Source organism: Triplophysa rosa, linkage group LG8 (assembly GCF_024868665.1).
Source record: "Triplophysa rosa linkage group LG8, Trosa_1v2, whole genome shotgun sequence".
NCBI lineage: Eukaryota > Metazoa > Chordata > Actinopteri > Cypriniformes > Nemacheilidae > Triplophysa > Triplophysa rosa.
The window spans coordinates 19,220,705-19,236,640 of record NC_079897.1 but is presented as its reverse complement, the minus strand read 5'-3'; the positions used below and the strand labels follow the sequence as shown (position 1 = coordinate 19,236,640).

At 40.6% G+C, this 15,936-nt stretch overlaps 1 protein-coding gene across 6 annotated transcripts in view; it reads left to right on the top strand.

The window, feature by feature from the left end:
- Positions 1-15,936, top strand: part of shc1 (SHC (Src homology 2 domain containing) transforming protein 1) — a 37,921-nt gene that overhangs the window by 15,704 nt on the left and 6,281 nt on the right. For 2 of the 6 annotated variants that reach the window (XM_057339207.1, XM_057339208.1), the window contains 5 exons: positions 8,278-8,442; positions 9,998-10,068; positions 12,660-12,723; positions 14,209-14,328; positions 15,473-15,526. In XM_057339207.1, coding sequence (XP_057195190.1) covers positions 8,278-8,442; positions 9,998-10,068; positions 12,660-12,723; positions 14,209-14,328; positions 15,473-15,526 — 474 coding nt within the window. The other 4 variants (XM_057339206.1, XM_057339210.1, XM_057339204.1 and 1 more) reach the window with 4 other exon arrangements.

The window sequence follows — 15,936 nt, the reverse complement described above, 5'->3', positions numbered from 1 at the left end:
TTGCTATTGGTTACTAACTTCAGGAACACTTCTATTTTGGGTGGTTGCTTCAAGAATGTTACCTTCTCTGATCATCTCCCAGCAGGCTGGAACACGCGCTCCCTGTCACCAATTCAGTCTTTTTGTTTTTACTGCAGATAGAGGCGCAGGCAAGCTAAAGCCTACATACCCATTTCCCATCATGCCCGGCCATTCCTCTCATTCCATGGTTTGTTTGAGCACGGCCACTTCCGCAGCGAACGCACGGACATTCTTAAACGTGGTTTTGTCATGTTAATTGGTACGTTGTAGTCTTAAATGCGCCCTCGCATGTGCGCTCAGAATCGCGCAGTATCCTTTTTGGCAGGATTAGTGAATCGGCTCAAATGCGTTTACTGTCACGTGGTGTTTTTCTGCCAGGTGCTTTTAAAAGGACTAATTTAGTAAAGCTTTGTTGCCTTCGTTTGAATCGTACATGAAAGGGATAGTTCACCAAAAATGAGGATTTTGTCGTCATTCACTCGCCCTTGTGTCTTTTCAAACTTGTTTGACTTTTTTTCGTCTGCAGAACACAAAAGAAGATATTTTGAAGAATGTTGGTGTGCAAACAACATTGGCCCCCATTGACTTCCATTGTGTGGAGACATTTCTCAAAATATTGTTTGTGTTTCACAAAAAAGTAGAGGGTGAATAAATGATGACCGAATTTTTATTTTTGGGTGAACTGTACCTTTAAATGCCTTTAAATAAGTCAAACTTTCCAGTCTATAGTGCTGCTTTGATCAGTTTAAATGTTAAATTCCAATAAAACGTTGCTTTTTCTTTTTGATGATTTAGGCCAAGGCTTGCTATGATTGGTGGCTCTGATTGTCATGTGATTTGCTGATGTACGTCATGCTAATGTACATTTACATGCACTTTCTAGGGAAAAACTGACACACAAAAGAGTGTTTTCCAATGGAGTATGTGGTAAGCTTTCCCAAACACACCTGCACATAAATGTCCTAAGGCATGGAGGCTGGGCATGCATTACCAAAGACCTGACCTCACTGGTTTACTGTACACATTTCCTGCAAGTTACAGGCGTTAGCAGAAGCTGGTACGTTAACCCTGCATTTTTTCACCCTGTACCTCAGCGGAGACGTAACCGAAAGGAATTAAACTCTTTATAACGGGTATGGATTTTCTATTATGTAACATTTAGCTTAAATTACATTAATTTGTTGGGTGTGCCTTAATGATCTAGTTGTATTGTTAAGGGGTCTTATCTTATTCCAACCATGCAACAACATGCTGTTAGAAGCTAGTAATACATTGTTTACCCATTGTTATTATTGTAGTCTTGCATGTTAAACTTTAATTATGTTCACCTCGTTTTTCCACATTTTGAATAAAAAAGTAACGAAAGTCAGTAAAACTTTTAGTAAAATGAACAGGGTCAGAAGAGAAGATCTAACGTTATTGTTGCAGCACTTGTGTCTATGAATGATTTTACTGCGTTCAATCCACAACAATTTCACAACATTACGTTTCGGCAGGGAGTTGAGAATGTAGGTCATTAGATTTACCATAAAGCCTGGCTCTGCATCTCTCCGAGATGTTAATTCACTTCCTGTCTGTCTTTTTTGAGACGCTTGAACACCTTCACATTGTATTTAATGAGAATCATCAGCCTCTATGCCTCAGGTTACACTCCCGACATGCACCAGGTGATGGGATGGGTGTCAGGATCTGGGCTTTATTTGGGTTCCACATTTTTATTCTGTTTTCCAGTTCTCTTTATGAGGTGTGGAATTACCTTTTCATTCATCTGAATTGAAATTGTTTGAAATGTATGCTCATGGTTGAGGAATTGTATTATAGGATGGAGTGTCTTTGTACACTGGTATGGGGGTTGTTATCTTTACCTTCTTGGTGTGGGTTCTTCTGGGTTTCATGAAGATGGATCTTTTCATTTCATTGAAATTGCGCATTATTTCTCTTTACCTTAAAAAGCAAAGCTTTGCATGTTTTAATGAAATTTAACAGTCAGTGAAGTATCTATGTAATTGTTTGTGTTTGCGCATTATATTTGTCTGCAGTGCAAAATGCATTACTTTTTGATCATTGTCTTTTTCGTGTGTTTGTGTGTGTTTTTATATCCTGTTTTGCATTCTTTCTCTCTTTCTCTCCCCCTTCTTGCCCATCCCCCTTCCCCTGTCTGCTCTGAGTGTGTGTCTGTGTGTTCACCAGACATTCTCATGCCCCGGAGCTAGGGACCATGTTTTGGCTCAAAAATACTCCCCTCCTGAAGACATTTCTGACTGACATTTTAGCACAGGGAACTGACAGAGAAGCTTCACAAAAGCTGAATCAATGCACCTTTGCGGCACTTACAGCAGCCTTAGAAAGAAAGAGACCTCTCACCCATTGCATTCTGGGATTTGTAGTTGTATCACCGACACTTGTTCTCCGTAACCCCGAATTCAGGTCACTCTGTTGGATGATTCACAATTGGACCCTTTAGGTATTTTGACGCATCAATTAGGCGTTTTTTTTGCATGAACGCTCTAAAGGCATAAGCTCATGCAGTGCGCAAAAAATCCTGTTCGGATAACCTTGGGTGTGCACCCGTGACCTGCTTCGCGTTGGCCCGTGGTGGTTTATTGACGTGGTTGAGTGCAGTCTTAATGTGTCACCAGAGACCAGGAAAGTGAGAATTATGTGAAGATTAGTAGATCTCAGGAAGCAGAAGAGAGAGACGTACTATATGACCCCCAACATTCTTGCTCTTGAGTTGCCATGGGAGGAGCGTTGAGTGCAAACTCCACCCCCCCATTTTCCCATCTCTTAGTCCCCCATCATAATTGTGTGCATAATAGAGAGAGAGAAATAAAGAGAGAGATGCCCGATCTGCTTCTGCATGCATACACATTCATAAATGCATAAATGACTGACACTGCAAGGAGAGAGAGGAAGGGTGGGAGGGTGCCGGAGCACGGGGAGAGATGGAATAAACACTAGCATCAGGGAGAAAGAGAGAGAGAGAGAGAGAGAGAGAGCGATCAACCAGACAGGGAGGAGAGGAGAATAGAGGACAGTCGGCTGCATCGCTCCTCACATACAGACGGAGGTGGAGAGAGGATGAGAGACTGTGGGGGAAGGAGAGGACAATAGAAGACCATTCATCTCAGCGTTACACAGAAGTGAATGAGACTGATGCTAAACAAGAGCGCAAGGGGCAGGAGCGTGACTTTGTGGTTTTAAAGAGAAGAAATTGACAGAAGAAAGAACATGATGTTTTTATTTCAGGGAGGGGACTGAACGAAAGAGAGAGCGAGTGAAGAAGAGGAGGGGAAGGATTGTCTGGCACGCTTAAAATATTAACGTGACTTTAATTCGAACACGGAGGACATTTTTGCCTAAAATGTGGATGTCGTTTTTGCTTTCAAGGACTTGAATGAATTGCTGTTCTTTTTGCAACAACACGTGATGAGAACTACACAGTGAGGGGGAAAGACATTAAAAACTCTTTAAACTCTTTCATACATTTCGCTTTTACTATTTTGGATGCCAACATATGAACTGAGATGTTTTTTAATGTAGATAGGGACCTCTGTTTTTAAAATGCAAATTTAGAGTGTAGAATAAAAACATTTTGACGTTATTTAAATGTTATGCAGACAAAATCAGGTTTTTTATGCAAGACTTTTAGAAGTCTTCATTTGTAGTGTCATACCGGTGCTTTCATAGATATCCCGATCAGGAAGACTTTTTGATGTCTGCTAGTTTCGCTTGGTTTAGCCGGAAGTGTGCGTGTGTATGTGTGTGTGCGTGCACTCTTGAGCAATATTTGATTTCCTTGTTGGACTGATGCCACGTCTGCGCTGTGTGTATGTGTGTGTTTCAGTCTGTGTGCGTGTCTGAGTTCGAATGCACCCAGCACCCATTACTTCAGTGTTGGTGATGATAGCAACTAAACTTTCCCATCCCGTGTCAGTGTTTGCTGCAGATTCTGTGTGATTCAGGCTGTTTTTGTTGCAGTGATCTGAAACGCAGCTTTCCTGGAGTCTGATTGGACGGAGAGGAGGCGACAGATTTTGTGTTGGCGAAACTTGCCGGCTTTTGTTTGGGTTCTGTCATGACTCCGTCTCGCACGATTTTTCCTCAGTCTGTTACCATGGCAACAGCTTTGTGGTCATGTTAAGTTCCAGTGCTTTGTTTCATAACTTCAGCGCTAGTGCGCTGTCCCAGGTTACAGTTTCAACTCGATGTTAGATAAGAGCTGTGCCTTCAGATCAGGTCATCTAGGTGCTCTCTCTTAATCCTTTATTCTTTCGGTGTATTTCTAAATCAGAACTACACAACAGTTGCCATAGTCAACATTTGCTGCAATCCTTCAATCCTTAAACCTTCAGTGCATTGATAGCCCTACAGGTCCTACTTTTTTCTACTGACGGAAGTGTTGAATCATTGATTTATTGTGTTGTTATTGTGTGACTTTGTACTGTTTTGTTGGTGGTGTAGTTAAACTCAGGTTTTAATTTTTGGTATTTATTGTCAAACGCATTGTGGAGCTCAACTGCACTGAAAAAACAATATTTCAACATACAACATACACATTCAACAAAGTTATCATTCGAACTTTGAGACTAACCAGTTTCACATTAATCACACAGACAGAGGTTGGACCTGTTGGCCGAACTGGTACCATTGTTCACAATAATCTCTCAAATGTGGCAACTGGTTACTGTTTGCTTAACTTTGGTTTCACTTATGACAAATCGTGACCCTGACCTCTCTTCAGGTTACAATGCAGCCAGTGTTGCTTTGACTGCATAACTCATTGACTCTGATCATGTTTACTGGATTGTGAAATAAACCATCATATCAAAATTGGGATGCTGCCATATTTCAAATGGACAGGTGCTACACCCAAGCATGGTTACCATAGTCTGATTTACTGTTCTTGAAGCATTGTTCTCAATACTGTTACAGGAATTGAAATGCTTTACATTTTTAAATTTCTCTGTACTGGTTCTCCTTAACACTGTGCCGCTTTTGTGCCATGTCGTGTCTACATCAATAACAAGATCTTGACATGATGCACGACTCGGTATCACAGCCAATCTGGCCACTTTTGTTCGATCACACATTAATGCTGACACATATTCTGTGCCATAGTAATCACTTGTACGGTTTACAAACTTATGAAGTTTCAGAGGCCTGTAAAGTAACTGCTTGTTGTTCTTTGTGAATAATAAGGGTCTTTGCTCACCTGGCCTGTTAGAAGCTTTATAGATGCAGTGGAGTTGTCGTAAATCTCAGAGCGCGGGGATTGTGTCGTACTGCAGCTGAGTTAACAGTCCAGCCGGCTTGTCTTTGATTGCCAGTCACAACTGTTTGCTTGGACTTGAAGGTCTCTCGTATGCTCCCGTAGCCTTCATCTGAAGCAAATGCGTCGTCTTTTTGGAGCTCACACACTGGTGCTATCGAAAAAAAATTGACGTCAAGTTATCACAAAAGAAGCCTGAAGTGTTTTTGTGGGCGCTTGTGTAAAATATATGCAGTGAAAACCATTGTTAATAGAACAAAACGAAAGTTGACTAGGCTTGGCTGGAATTTGGGAGACTGTTATGTTCTCTAAAGAGATCTTGAACCGATAATCGTTTGAGAGTTTCAAAGATACTCCGAGCATATATCGGTTTGATAGCTCAGAACTGTTCGAGGTTCTAAGACTGTTGCGCCTCTGTCAGAGGTTATGAAGTGCTTTATATTGGGGACACGCATTGGTGCGGTTCAGTTGGGCGGATGACTTTGCTAAATGACGTTTGGAGGTTAGGTTTTCACTCAGGAAACAGATCTATAAAGAGCCGCTCCATCAGAGTCTGTTTGTCTGATTTCGAGGTGTCGTTTAGGGTAATGAGCGTGTGATTGATTTTCCGGTTAGCGTCTAATGAGCACATATATCAAAAAATCTCTGGAGAAGGTACTTTAGATTTGGCCAGTCAGGTTTTATTATTGTCACCCTGACAGGAGCGTGTTGCTTCGGGAACATCACACTTGGATCGTCGCACCTTAACCTTTTCACAGGTCACACCAAACTGAAACTTATCAGTGAGTCTTTAAATGGTGCTCAAACCCGTATTATCTTCAATACAGCCATATTTAACCGATCTTGTTTCTACAACTTTGAAACTTGGCTGTTTCTGAGTCTACTTTGTCTTTTTCTAAACCATATTTCTACAAACTGTTCGTTATCAGGATTGTTTATGGGTCCTATGTATATACTCTTAAATTGCATCAATGACTTATTGTCCGAAAGACTAATTTAAAGATTATAAAAGGCTCAGGTGTTACGTTTTTTTAATTTTTTTAGAAAAGATAGGAGTAACGGGACAGTCTGGAGAACGGGAAAGAAGACGTGGGAGGGGGAGAGGGGGAGCGAGAGATCATCTGGAAGAAGAGGGCAAGTGTGCTGGAGAGGGAGAGAGAGCTGGAGAGGCAGAAGGTGGAGGAGGAGAAGAGGAACGCTGTGGAGTACACCGTGTGGAGGCTGAGGGAGGGATTTCAGGAAAGGAGAGAGAGAGAGGAGGATAGTCTCAAGGGGAGGAGTGCAGAGGGTGGGAAAGAAGTGCAGCCGGAGGTTATCTGGAAAAAAAGAGAAGAGGAGGAGGAGAAAGAAAGGGATAGAGGTCGCCTTTGTGACAGAGGTCCCAGAATCATCTGGAGGAGGAGGGAAAGAGAGTGAATGCTGTGGATGTGTCAGCACTAAAGCTTCTCAGATGTGTGACGGGAAGTGAGGTGGCAGATTTGGAGTGAATAAGATTAGTCCAGACTAAGTGTTAACTACATAGTGTACAACAGCTGTTACATGTTGTATAAAATTGAGTGTTACATTTTAAGCCTAGCCTATATAAACGACCACATTAATATATTTACGTACTTTATGGTGCTTACATCGCAAAGCCATTAAAATAACCATTATCGACATACAGATTCAAGTACCTATACATAACGTTTTAATTTCGCTTAATGCTTTTTAATGTGAGCGGCTCAATAAATAATTTAGCGGAACTTTAGGTTAATAGTCAATATCGCAACACATTTTATTCAAAACGTAATTGGCAGACCCCGTACAGATCAAGGACCCCCTATTGAAGATACTTTATTATTTTTAACACTTGGACTAAACGAAGTCTTTAAAGCAGTGATGAGGATTAAGACGATCACTCATATATATCTCGACTTTATCATTAAGTGATCTGCGTTCACTGGATCAGTACTTTAGAATTTTCCGTCCATCTGTTCCCGCTCACCTCTCTCTCTCTTTCACTCGCTATCGATCTGTCTGACGGAAGGCTTCTCTCTCAGAGTCTCAGCTGCAGCTAATAGGCTTTTTATGTGACTCTGTCAGACAAGAGCTACTAGAGTGGAGTCCGGTACACGCACAGACACACACATACACGGAGGCATTTAAAACAACGGTACTGTCTTTCACACAGGCGGATCGCATCTGGTGCACAAATTAGAAACACACCAATGTCATGACAATCATACTTGAGTCGAATTTTTCGTGCTTTGAGAATCAATCCTAATACGCTCTATGCAGACCTAAGATCTGATGCAAACTTTTCTACGCCTTGCGTATGACAACAGTGGTTCTGATGTCTCTGTGATCTAGGCTGGTGCTTCTCGGAATAACTTTTTATCGTCCCACTTTTTGGACTAAGCTGTCTGCCCACTGTCATCTCTCCGGTGTGATGATGAAGCGATCAATGGATGGAGAAAAACAGAGGACTGTAAAAGAGAAGACAAGACAAGTTATTGATTGTAATAAAGAGAGACGTGGGGAGACATAAAGAGCTTTAGTGGACGCTGAGACGGTGAACAATCATCATGGAGCTCGTCCCCAAAACCAAATACACGCCGTTCAGGAGCGACTCCTTTAGCTCGACGGACGAGACGGCGTCCAATCCTTCCCTTCCTTCTTCCGCTCCTCTCACTCCTCTCACCCCTCCCGGCATTCCTCCTTCTCTCTCTTCCTCCTCCCTCACCCCCATCCTCCCCCCTACCTCTCCACGGCAGGCTGAGAATAGCCCCACCACCCTCTGCTCCTTCTTCCCCAGGATGGGAGCCCTACGGCTCGGAGTGTCTTCCACTCTGCTCCCAGGCCTGAAGGCCTCCAGCAGGCCGACAGGTGCGGCGGGCGGTCAGGGAGGTTCAGGCGAATCTCCCGAAGACGCCGGCACCCCGGCCGCCAGTTGTTCTCCTCTCCTTTCGCTAACAGCCCCGTCTCCTCCTCCTCGTCCTCCACAGGATATGAACCGGCTGGGCGGGGCCTCTCGGAGGGCCCGAGTGGAAGGGGGCCAGCTAGGCGGGGACGAGTGGACACGGCACGGTTCCTTCGTCAACAAACCCACGCGAGGTTGGCTGCACTCGGACAGTGTGGTCAGCACCACCGGGGTCTCTTACACTGTCAGGGTAAGATGCATGTCTGGGTTTGTCTGGCTTGTTCCTACTCCACCCTCAAACTATTTGATGTTCTTAGGTTGTCTCTCTTAATTCTGTAATTTGTTATAATGATGCTTGCAAATGCATTGCAAGCTACAGTAATAACAAAAAGTATTTTGTGTGTTTAATTAGGAGTCATTGACAATAACAGTGATGTTAAAATAACAGTTCACCCAAAAATGAATTTGCTGTCATCATTTGCTCACCCTCAAATTGTTTAAAATCTATATACAGTAAATAGATATTTTGTGAGGTATTTAAAAAATGTGGGAAACCAAACAGTTCTGAGGCACCACTGACTACCCTAGTACCTTTTCTGTATTAGTCAATAGTGCCCCAGAACTGTTTGGTTACAAGCATTCTTACATATAACTTTCTTTGAAATTTATACAGGCTTGGACCAACTTGAGGGTGAGCAAATGATGACAGTATTTTCATTTTCGGGTGAACTATTCCTTTAAAAACCATTATTGTTGTTGTGTTAATCCCACACGTGCGTTAACTGTTTAAAGTTTTGCTTTAAGATTATTTTGTTTTTTTTTAACACAAAGTGTTTAAAAAAACATTTCAATGGATATTGTGATAATAATATCGATATTGTGAACTCTCTTAGAATAGCTGCATGTTGTAATGTAAATTAATTAATACAAATTTTAGGAGAGCAAAAAATATAGTTGTGCCGTTTTAGCTTGTCTTTTAGTCGAGCACCTGCTGAGGAATTTTCCTAAATTCATCCTAAACACTGTCACCCAGTGACAAGTTGTTAAACTGTATGTGGAAAATATATGTTTAAAAAAAGTTAATCTTTTTCATGCCCTGAGAGGAATCTAAACAGTAGGACAAAAATCTTGACAGAGGTTCATGCATGAAAGGGTTAAAGTAACAAGTAAGCATGAACCATTGTAGGTCAATTTGCAACCACTTTGCATTTGGTTTTCGTGTTTATAGCGTGTGCGCCTAATCGAAACTTTCTCACTTGCACACCTCATACAATACCTAAAAGGCAAACTCAGCTTAAGTATTACATTATGCACATAACGGCTACTCAAAACAGTTAAGCAACCACGTAGAAATGCCCTGGCAAACAATGCACTTTTTTTTTCAACAGAATAGTGCAACTTTTAAACATTTTTAAATCGGTTTTATTCTCATCTCTAGTTCTGTCTCTATCTTTTAGTGTTTCCCTGTCTTTCCACCTCAGTTGTTATCATGTTGATTTATGTTGACACCCTGTTGTTTATCGGCTGTCTTAAAAATGTCTCTTTTCCTCAGCATGATGGAAGTGAGTTCTTTTTAATGTGTTGCATCTTCAGATTCCCTTCAAACTCTACAGGCAACAATTGCTTTGAGAACTGCTTTATTTGATTAGTGCTTCATAATTAGAGCATCATTTTCCATAAAACACACACGCACACATTTAACCACACAACAGTTAACCGCTCTTTGCTGGGGATGTCAAAGAACTGTGCTCGGGCGGCTGACACAGGAAGTGCTATAACTGTTTTTTTGTTTGTGTTTGCTGCAGTATATGGGCTGCGTAGAAGTGCAGCAGTCTATGAGAGCACTGGACTTCAACACCAGAACTCAGGTTACCAGGTAACGAAAACTTAAACATATAACTAGCTATCTAAATGAGGACACACTTTAGACTTCTATTGTTTTTAATGATTACAGACTAGCCCTAACCCATATTTTTGTTTCGCAATTGCCACCATTATAAAATTGAAAAGGTTCAAATAGAATAGTATTTATTCCTAAACAGCAGGTTCAATGGAAATGTTTGAAGGCTGGTTATGCAACACCCACAAGGGCATTGTGTGAAAGTGGCCTTGCAAATGTACAGTACTGTGCGTTAAAAGATACACTGTACAATACAGTACAAAACTCATAATTCTCATTTGCACATGCTCTTATTCACTCAGAGATGCACTGCACATACAGTACATCCGTCTCCCCCAGGAGTGATTTTCTCGTACATTCTTCTCACATCCTAATGCACATGGGCATGAACATACACTCACACGCGCGGGCCAGATAAAAGCCCCCCTGATGAAATATTCATGTTACTCTCTCAAAGGCTGTGAAGAGAGTGAAACAGAGAAATGCTACAATACCAACCACATGCTGCCATTTCTCATTGCATCCTATTTGCATACTTTCAATAAAACAGCCTCAGAAAATAATAAGAGACCTAATCAGCATTTATGCATGTATTGTGGTTATTCCAGCCCAACGACTGTTGAATTTCAACAGAAACAAACCACATAAATGACATAATGTGAAAGAATGCAAAGATGCATGAAAGTTGTGGGAAAAAACATCATTATTTCATCATATATTCATTTATAAACAGATCCTAAAGCACATGTATATTATAAACATCAGTATTGTATTGTTTAAACATGAGTATACACTATTGCAGTATGGAAGATCTGCAAACATTGCACTTTTTTGTTATTTTGACATGTTTTAATTTTCAGCAAATATATGATAAACTAAAAAAACAATAGTTTCATTTAGAATTTTGGAGAAATGTCGTCACGAGTTTAGAGAATGATAAAAAAAATGATCAATTTATTTAAACATGTCCCAACTGCATAGAAATAGTTCATTCAAAAAAGCTGAAAAATAATGTATGTTGGTGTCTCACAATTTTTTCTGTGGCTGAATGTTTGTGACTACATGTGTTATATGCAGAGGGTTTGTTATATTAAACTGCAATATTTAAAGGTCCAGTGTGTTATTTTTTTGGAGGATCTATTGACATAAATGCAATATAATATACAGAACTATGTCTTCAGAGGTGTATAAAGACCTTACATAATGAAGCGTTATGTTTTTATTTCTATCTACATACACCGCAGGTCCCCTAATGTAGATTAAAATCAGAAGCATGTGGCAGAGAGTAGCGTTGCCATAGTTAGTTGTGGGTTTTTCAAAAGTGCATCCGTCAAGCTCAAGATGAGAGACAGAATATTAAGGGGTCCGTCCTGTCTCTGCTAATAAGTAAAAGATGAACTGCACATTTCGCAGAAGAGTATGGCAGTCTTGCTGTAATGTCTTCTGTCTGTACTTGTTGGCTACGGAGAAATGATTGCACATTTACATACTTGTTACAAAAAGTCCAGGAAAAAAACATTTTACATTGAAAGTGGAAACTCTATGTAGACTGCTCCTAAATAGTAGTTTGTGCTTGCGTATGTAACACAGAATGAGGAAGAGAGAAGGCTTTATAATGGCATCAGCCCTGCTGTGTAACCTCAAAGTCTTATAATAGAATCCCCTGGAAGCCTTGTGGTTTCCTCCTTTTTGTTTGTGTTAGCGTGTTTGTCAGTGTATGTGTGTGTAAGTGTGTATTTGCTCTGCTGTTGGTTAATGGGTTAGACATTTTTGCTTCTCACTCCTGACACCAACAGCTACTCAGTAAACCATTTCATACATAATCCTATATTCTCCTAGGAGTGTGAAATGTTTTAGGAAAGAATCATGGGTGGTGCTCAGATTCATGTGTGATTTGCAGGAAACGACATGACTAAAGTGTTTAAAGGGGTCGTATGACACGGCTAAAACTAATATTATCGTTTGTTTTAGATGTAATGAAATGTGTATACACGATTTAAGGTTTAAAAACGCTGTATTTTCCACATACCGAGCATGTTTGTATCTCCTCTTTGCCCCGCCTCTCTGAAACGCACAGATTTTTTATAAAGCTCATCGCTCTGAAAAGCGAGGTGTGCTATGATTGGCCAGTTAACCAGTGCGTAGTGATTGGTCGAATACTGCAAGCGTGTGACGGAAATGTAACGCCTCTTACCATATTTGGAACATCAGGTTCCAAAGCAATTGTACTGACAGGTACGCCCACCTTGCTTGTGTATACATTTGGGCGGTCTGACGTGGATTCGTGGGGATGTGGTTACACGAGGCGTTTCAGGCAGGTCTGGTTGAACATTCGATTGAATGCATCTTTTGTTCCGACACTTTAATTTTTGCAATTTTACGTGTCTAATACATGCATGGGCAACTTATAACACACCAAAGACACAGAAAAACACGTATTCGCGCCATGTGACCCCTTTAATGTAATTGCCCCTCGACCATATGAAATCACAGAATGAATCGTCTGGCAATTTGATTATTTTCCTATCTGACACGCTGCATGTGTGACTGTTTGTGTTGTGTTTCAGGGAGGCGATATCAGTTGTGTGTGAGGCAGTGCCAGGTGCCAAAGGAGCTCAGCGCAGAAGAAAGGTATTAAATGCTTTATCTTATCTCACTTTTGTTTGTTACAAACGTTGCATCCTTCTGGTATACTCTGACACACAAATGCACATAGTGGTCATACTACGGTATTTGGTTTATTTCAGGTTTCAGAGGCTGTGTGAGAATGTGTGAAACGGGAAAGCCAGATTTTGTGATCGAGACGGTCATAACTCATAAACTGTGTTTCAAAACCCAATAGTATTTTTAGTCATTATAGACTGACTAGACTGTTCCTAAATGGTCACCTACTAAATTATGTTTCTTCCCTAAAATACGTTATCTCACGTGCATTACTTTACATTGAATGCAATCCCAGAATGCACTGCAACAGCTCAGTGATTAAAGAAATAGTTCACCTTCAGAATGAAAATTCTGTCATTATTTACACACCCTCTTGTCATTTCAAACCTGCACGACTTTCTTTCTTCTGCTGAACACAAAATAAGATATTTTGAAAAATGTTGGTAACCAAAAACCGTTGGTCCCCATTGACTTGCATTGGTTTTGTGTCCATACAATAGAAGTCAATGGGGACCAACGGTTCAAAATATCTTCTTTTGTGTTTTGCAGAAGAAAGAAAATCACACAGGTGTAAAATGACAACAGGGCGAGTATGACAGAATTTTCACTTTGAACTATTCCTTTAAACAAGTTCAAGGTGTCACACAAAACAAGATAATTGAAAGTAGTTGTAATAATAGTTTAAAATAATGATACATTTTATACACTGGAAATGTGCTACCTATATTTATCTTAGAGGCCGTTTACACGAGACTGTTTTCAAAATTATGCATTTTGGCTGTCCGTTAACACGGAAACGGCGTTTTAGGGGACTGAAAATGCAAACTTTTGAAAACGGGTCTCAAAGTGCAACTTATTGAAAACGCCGAGTATGTATTGACGTTTCCCCAGCAAAATGTAGATTTGCTGCACCAATAACACCAGCGGAGACACTATTTACATTCGCCAGACTTAACTGTGCATGTGAATGTGCCAAGGCATGTCCTGTTTCTTTACACAACAACATCGCCATCCACTGGCCTGGCGTGCATACTACAGCGTTTTTATCCGTTTTCCTGGATCCGTGTAAATGCAGACCGTTTTGATAACGCTGTCATGTGTACTTGAAACTTTTCAAAAACGCAAAGGAAAATTTTTTCTGTTTTTCATCGTGTAAACGTGGCCTTAGAGTATTGCCTTAGTTTATTTTATAGTTCTCCAGCACAACGCCAGTAAAAAGGGCTATTTGTACGATGCATATAGATGCTAATGTTGAGTGTTCCAAATCAGTTCAGCATCTGTGAGTCAGCTTACCATGCTTAGTCGTGGACATAAACTATTTAAAACATCCTCATTAAAAATGTCTTCTCATAAAATATTTAGGCATGATATAGTTTGTTTTTTATTTTTAATTTAGCCTCTCTTTAATGCTTTGCGGTAGAACTGACGGAGTCTCTGTTTCTCTCTCTCCAGCCCACCTCTCGATGCCTCTCCTCCATTTTAGGGAAAAGTAATCTCCAGTTTGCTGGGATGATAATCAACCTCACTGTGTCAACCAGCAGTTTAAACCTACTGGCAGTTGACTGCAAACAGGTGAGATGTTACACAGCAAACATGTAAAATTCTTTTCTCATAATATCATAAAAGCATCCTGCAGTGCATTGATGCTCAGTGCAGCAGGAAAGGTTTGGAAGAACAATGCTATTGCGTTTTTAAGCTCTATGATGCTTTCGAAGTATCGCTTTAGTCGTTTAATCACTTTTACATGTGGACTTCTGGCTCACTGAGTGAGTCTCTATAGGGAAGAGCTAGCTTTGACAAAAAGGGTGGGGAAAACCTATGGGTGATCCAATAACTAACTGCTTTCACAAAAAGTGGTTATTCACCCTCGTGACATTTTAAACCTTTATGACTTTCTTTCTTTTGCAAAACACAATAAGAAGATATTTAGAAAAATGTTGGTCCCCATTGACTTCTATTGTATGGAAACAAAACCAATTCAAGTCAGTGGGAACCATCATTGTTTGGTTGCCAACATTCTTCAAAATATCTTTTGTGTTCTGCAGAAGAAGGAAAGTCATACAGGTTTGAAATAACAAGAGGGTGTGTAAATGATGGCAGAATTTTCATTTTTGGGTGAACTTTCCCTACTAGACATGTTACTACCAGGTGTGAACAACAATCTGTTTCACCTAAAAGCTTGTCGTCATCAGATCATCTGAGACAGTTGTTAATACCAGGTGTCTAATGTGTTTTTTTTTTAAGTGTAGATGAAAGTATTTGTCATTTGCATGAGGTCTTGCAGCTCAGAGCCTAATTAGATATTTGTGAATTTATACTAAATAACTGTGGTACCCCGGGGTCCAATACACGCCGTCGTCTATAGAGACAAACACCGCAAGATTTGTTTTTCTCGCTGCTAATTTTTTTTAGTGTTATGCCTGTGAGGCTTATCTGTGTTCAGGCAGCACAGCAGGCAGCCGACCGGAGCCCAGAATAAGTCCTGGAGTAATTGCTCTGCTGATATGTGTTTATCTTAATGAATCGAAGCCATGCAGAATTATTACACGCAACTGTTCCTTCTTTAGACCAGTCTCCTCGGATCAGTTCTTCCCTTGTCGCTCCCTCTCCCCACCTTTTGCTTTTATCCTCTCTCCTTCGTATGTCCCTTGCATGTTTGTTCCATCATCTCATGTCGTTTTTGTTTGTCACATTGTCCATCCCTCTCTCCCTACAGATTATCGCCAACCATCACATGCAGTCCATCTCTTTTGCGTCAGGAGGAGACCCAGTGAGTCACAGCCTCTATCTCTCTCTCTCTCAAAATCTCTTCGGCTCTGTTCTAAAGCCTAGTGAGCAACCTACTGCCTTCAAAGACAACACTCTAAATAGGCAGCACCCTTGTGTTCAGCTATTTTAATGCTTTTTAGTATTGAATGTGAAATAAGTTGATGTAAAAAGAATGTTTCTCTTGCATCATCCAGCTTCTTGGATTTATTTTCACTATCTAGGATACATAAAATCAAAAAATGACCTATTGTGACATACAGTATTACAGGAGGCAGCATAATACGGTTGTGTACTATTTGAAATGCTCCTCACAGTGTTGTCGTTGTGCCCATTATGCCTGAAAATGCTGCTGTAGGCAGTTTACAAAGTTTTGGAAACAAGCATACTTTTCTTTCCATTGTCTTCGCTACC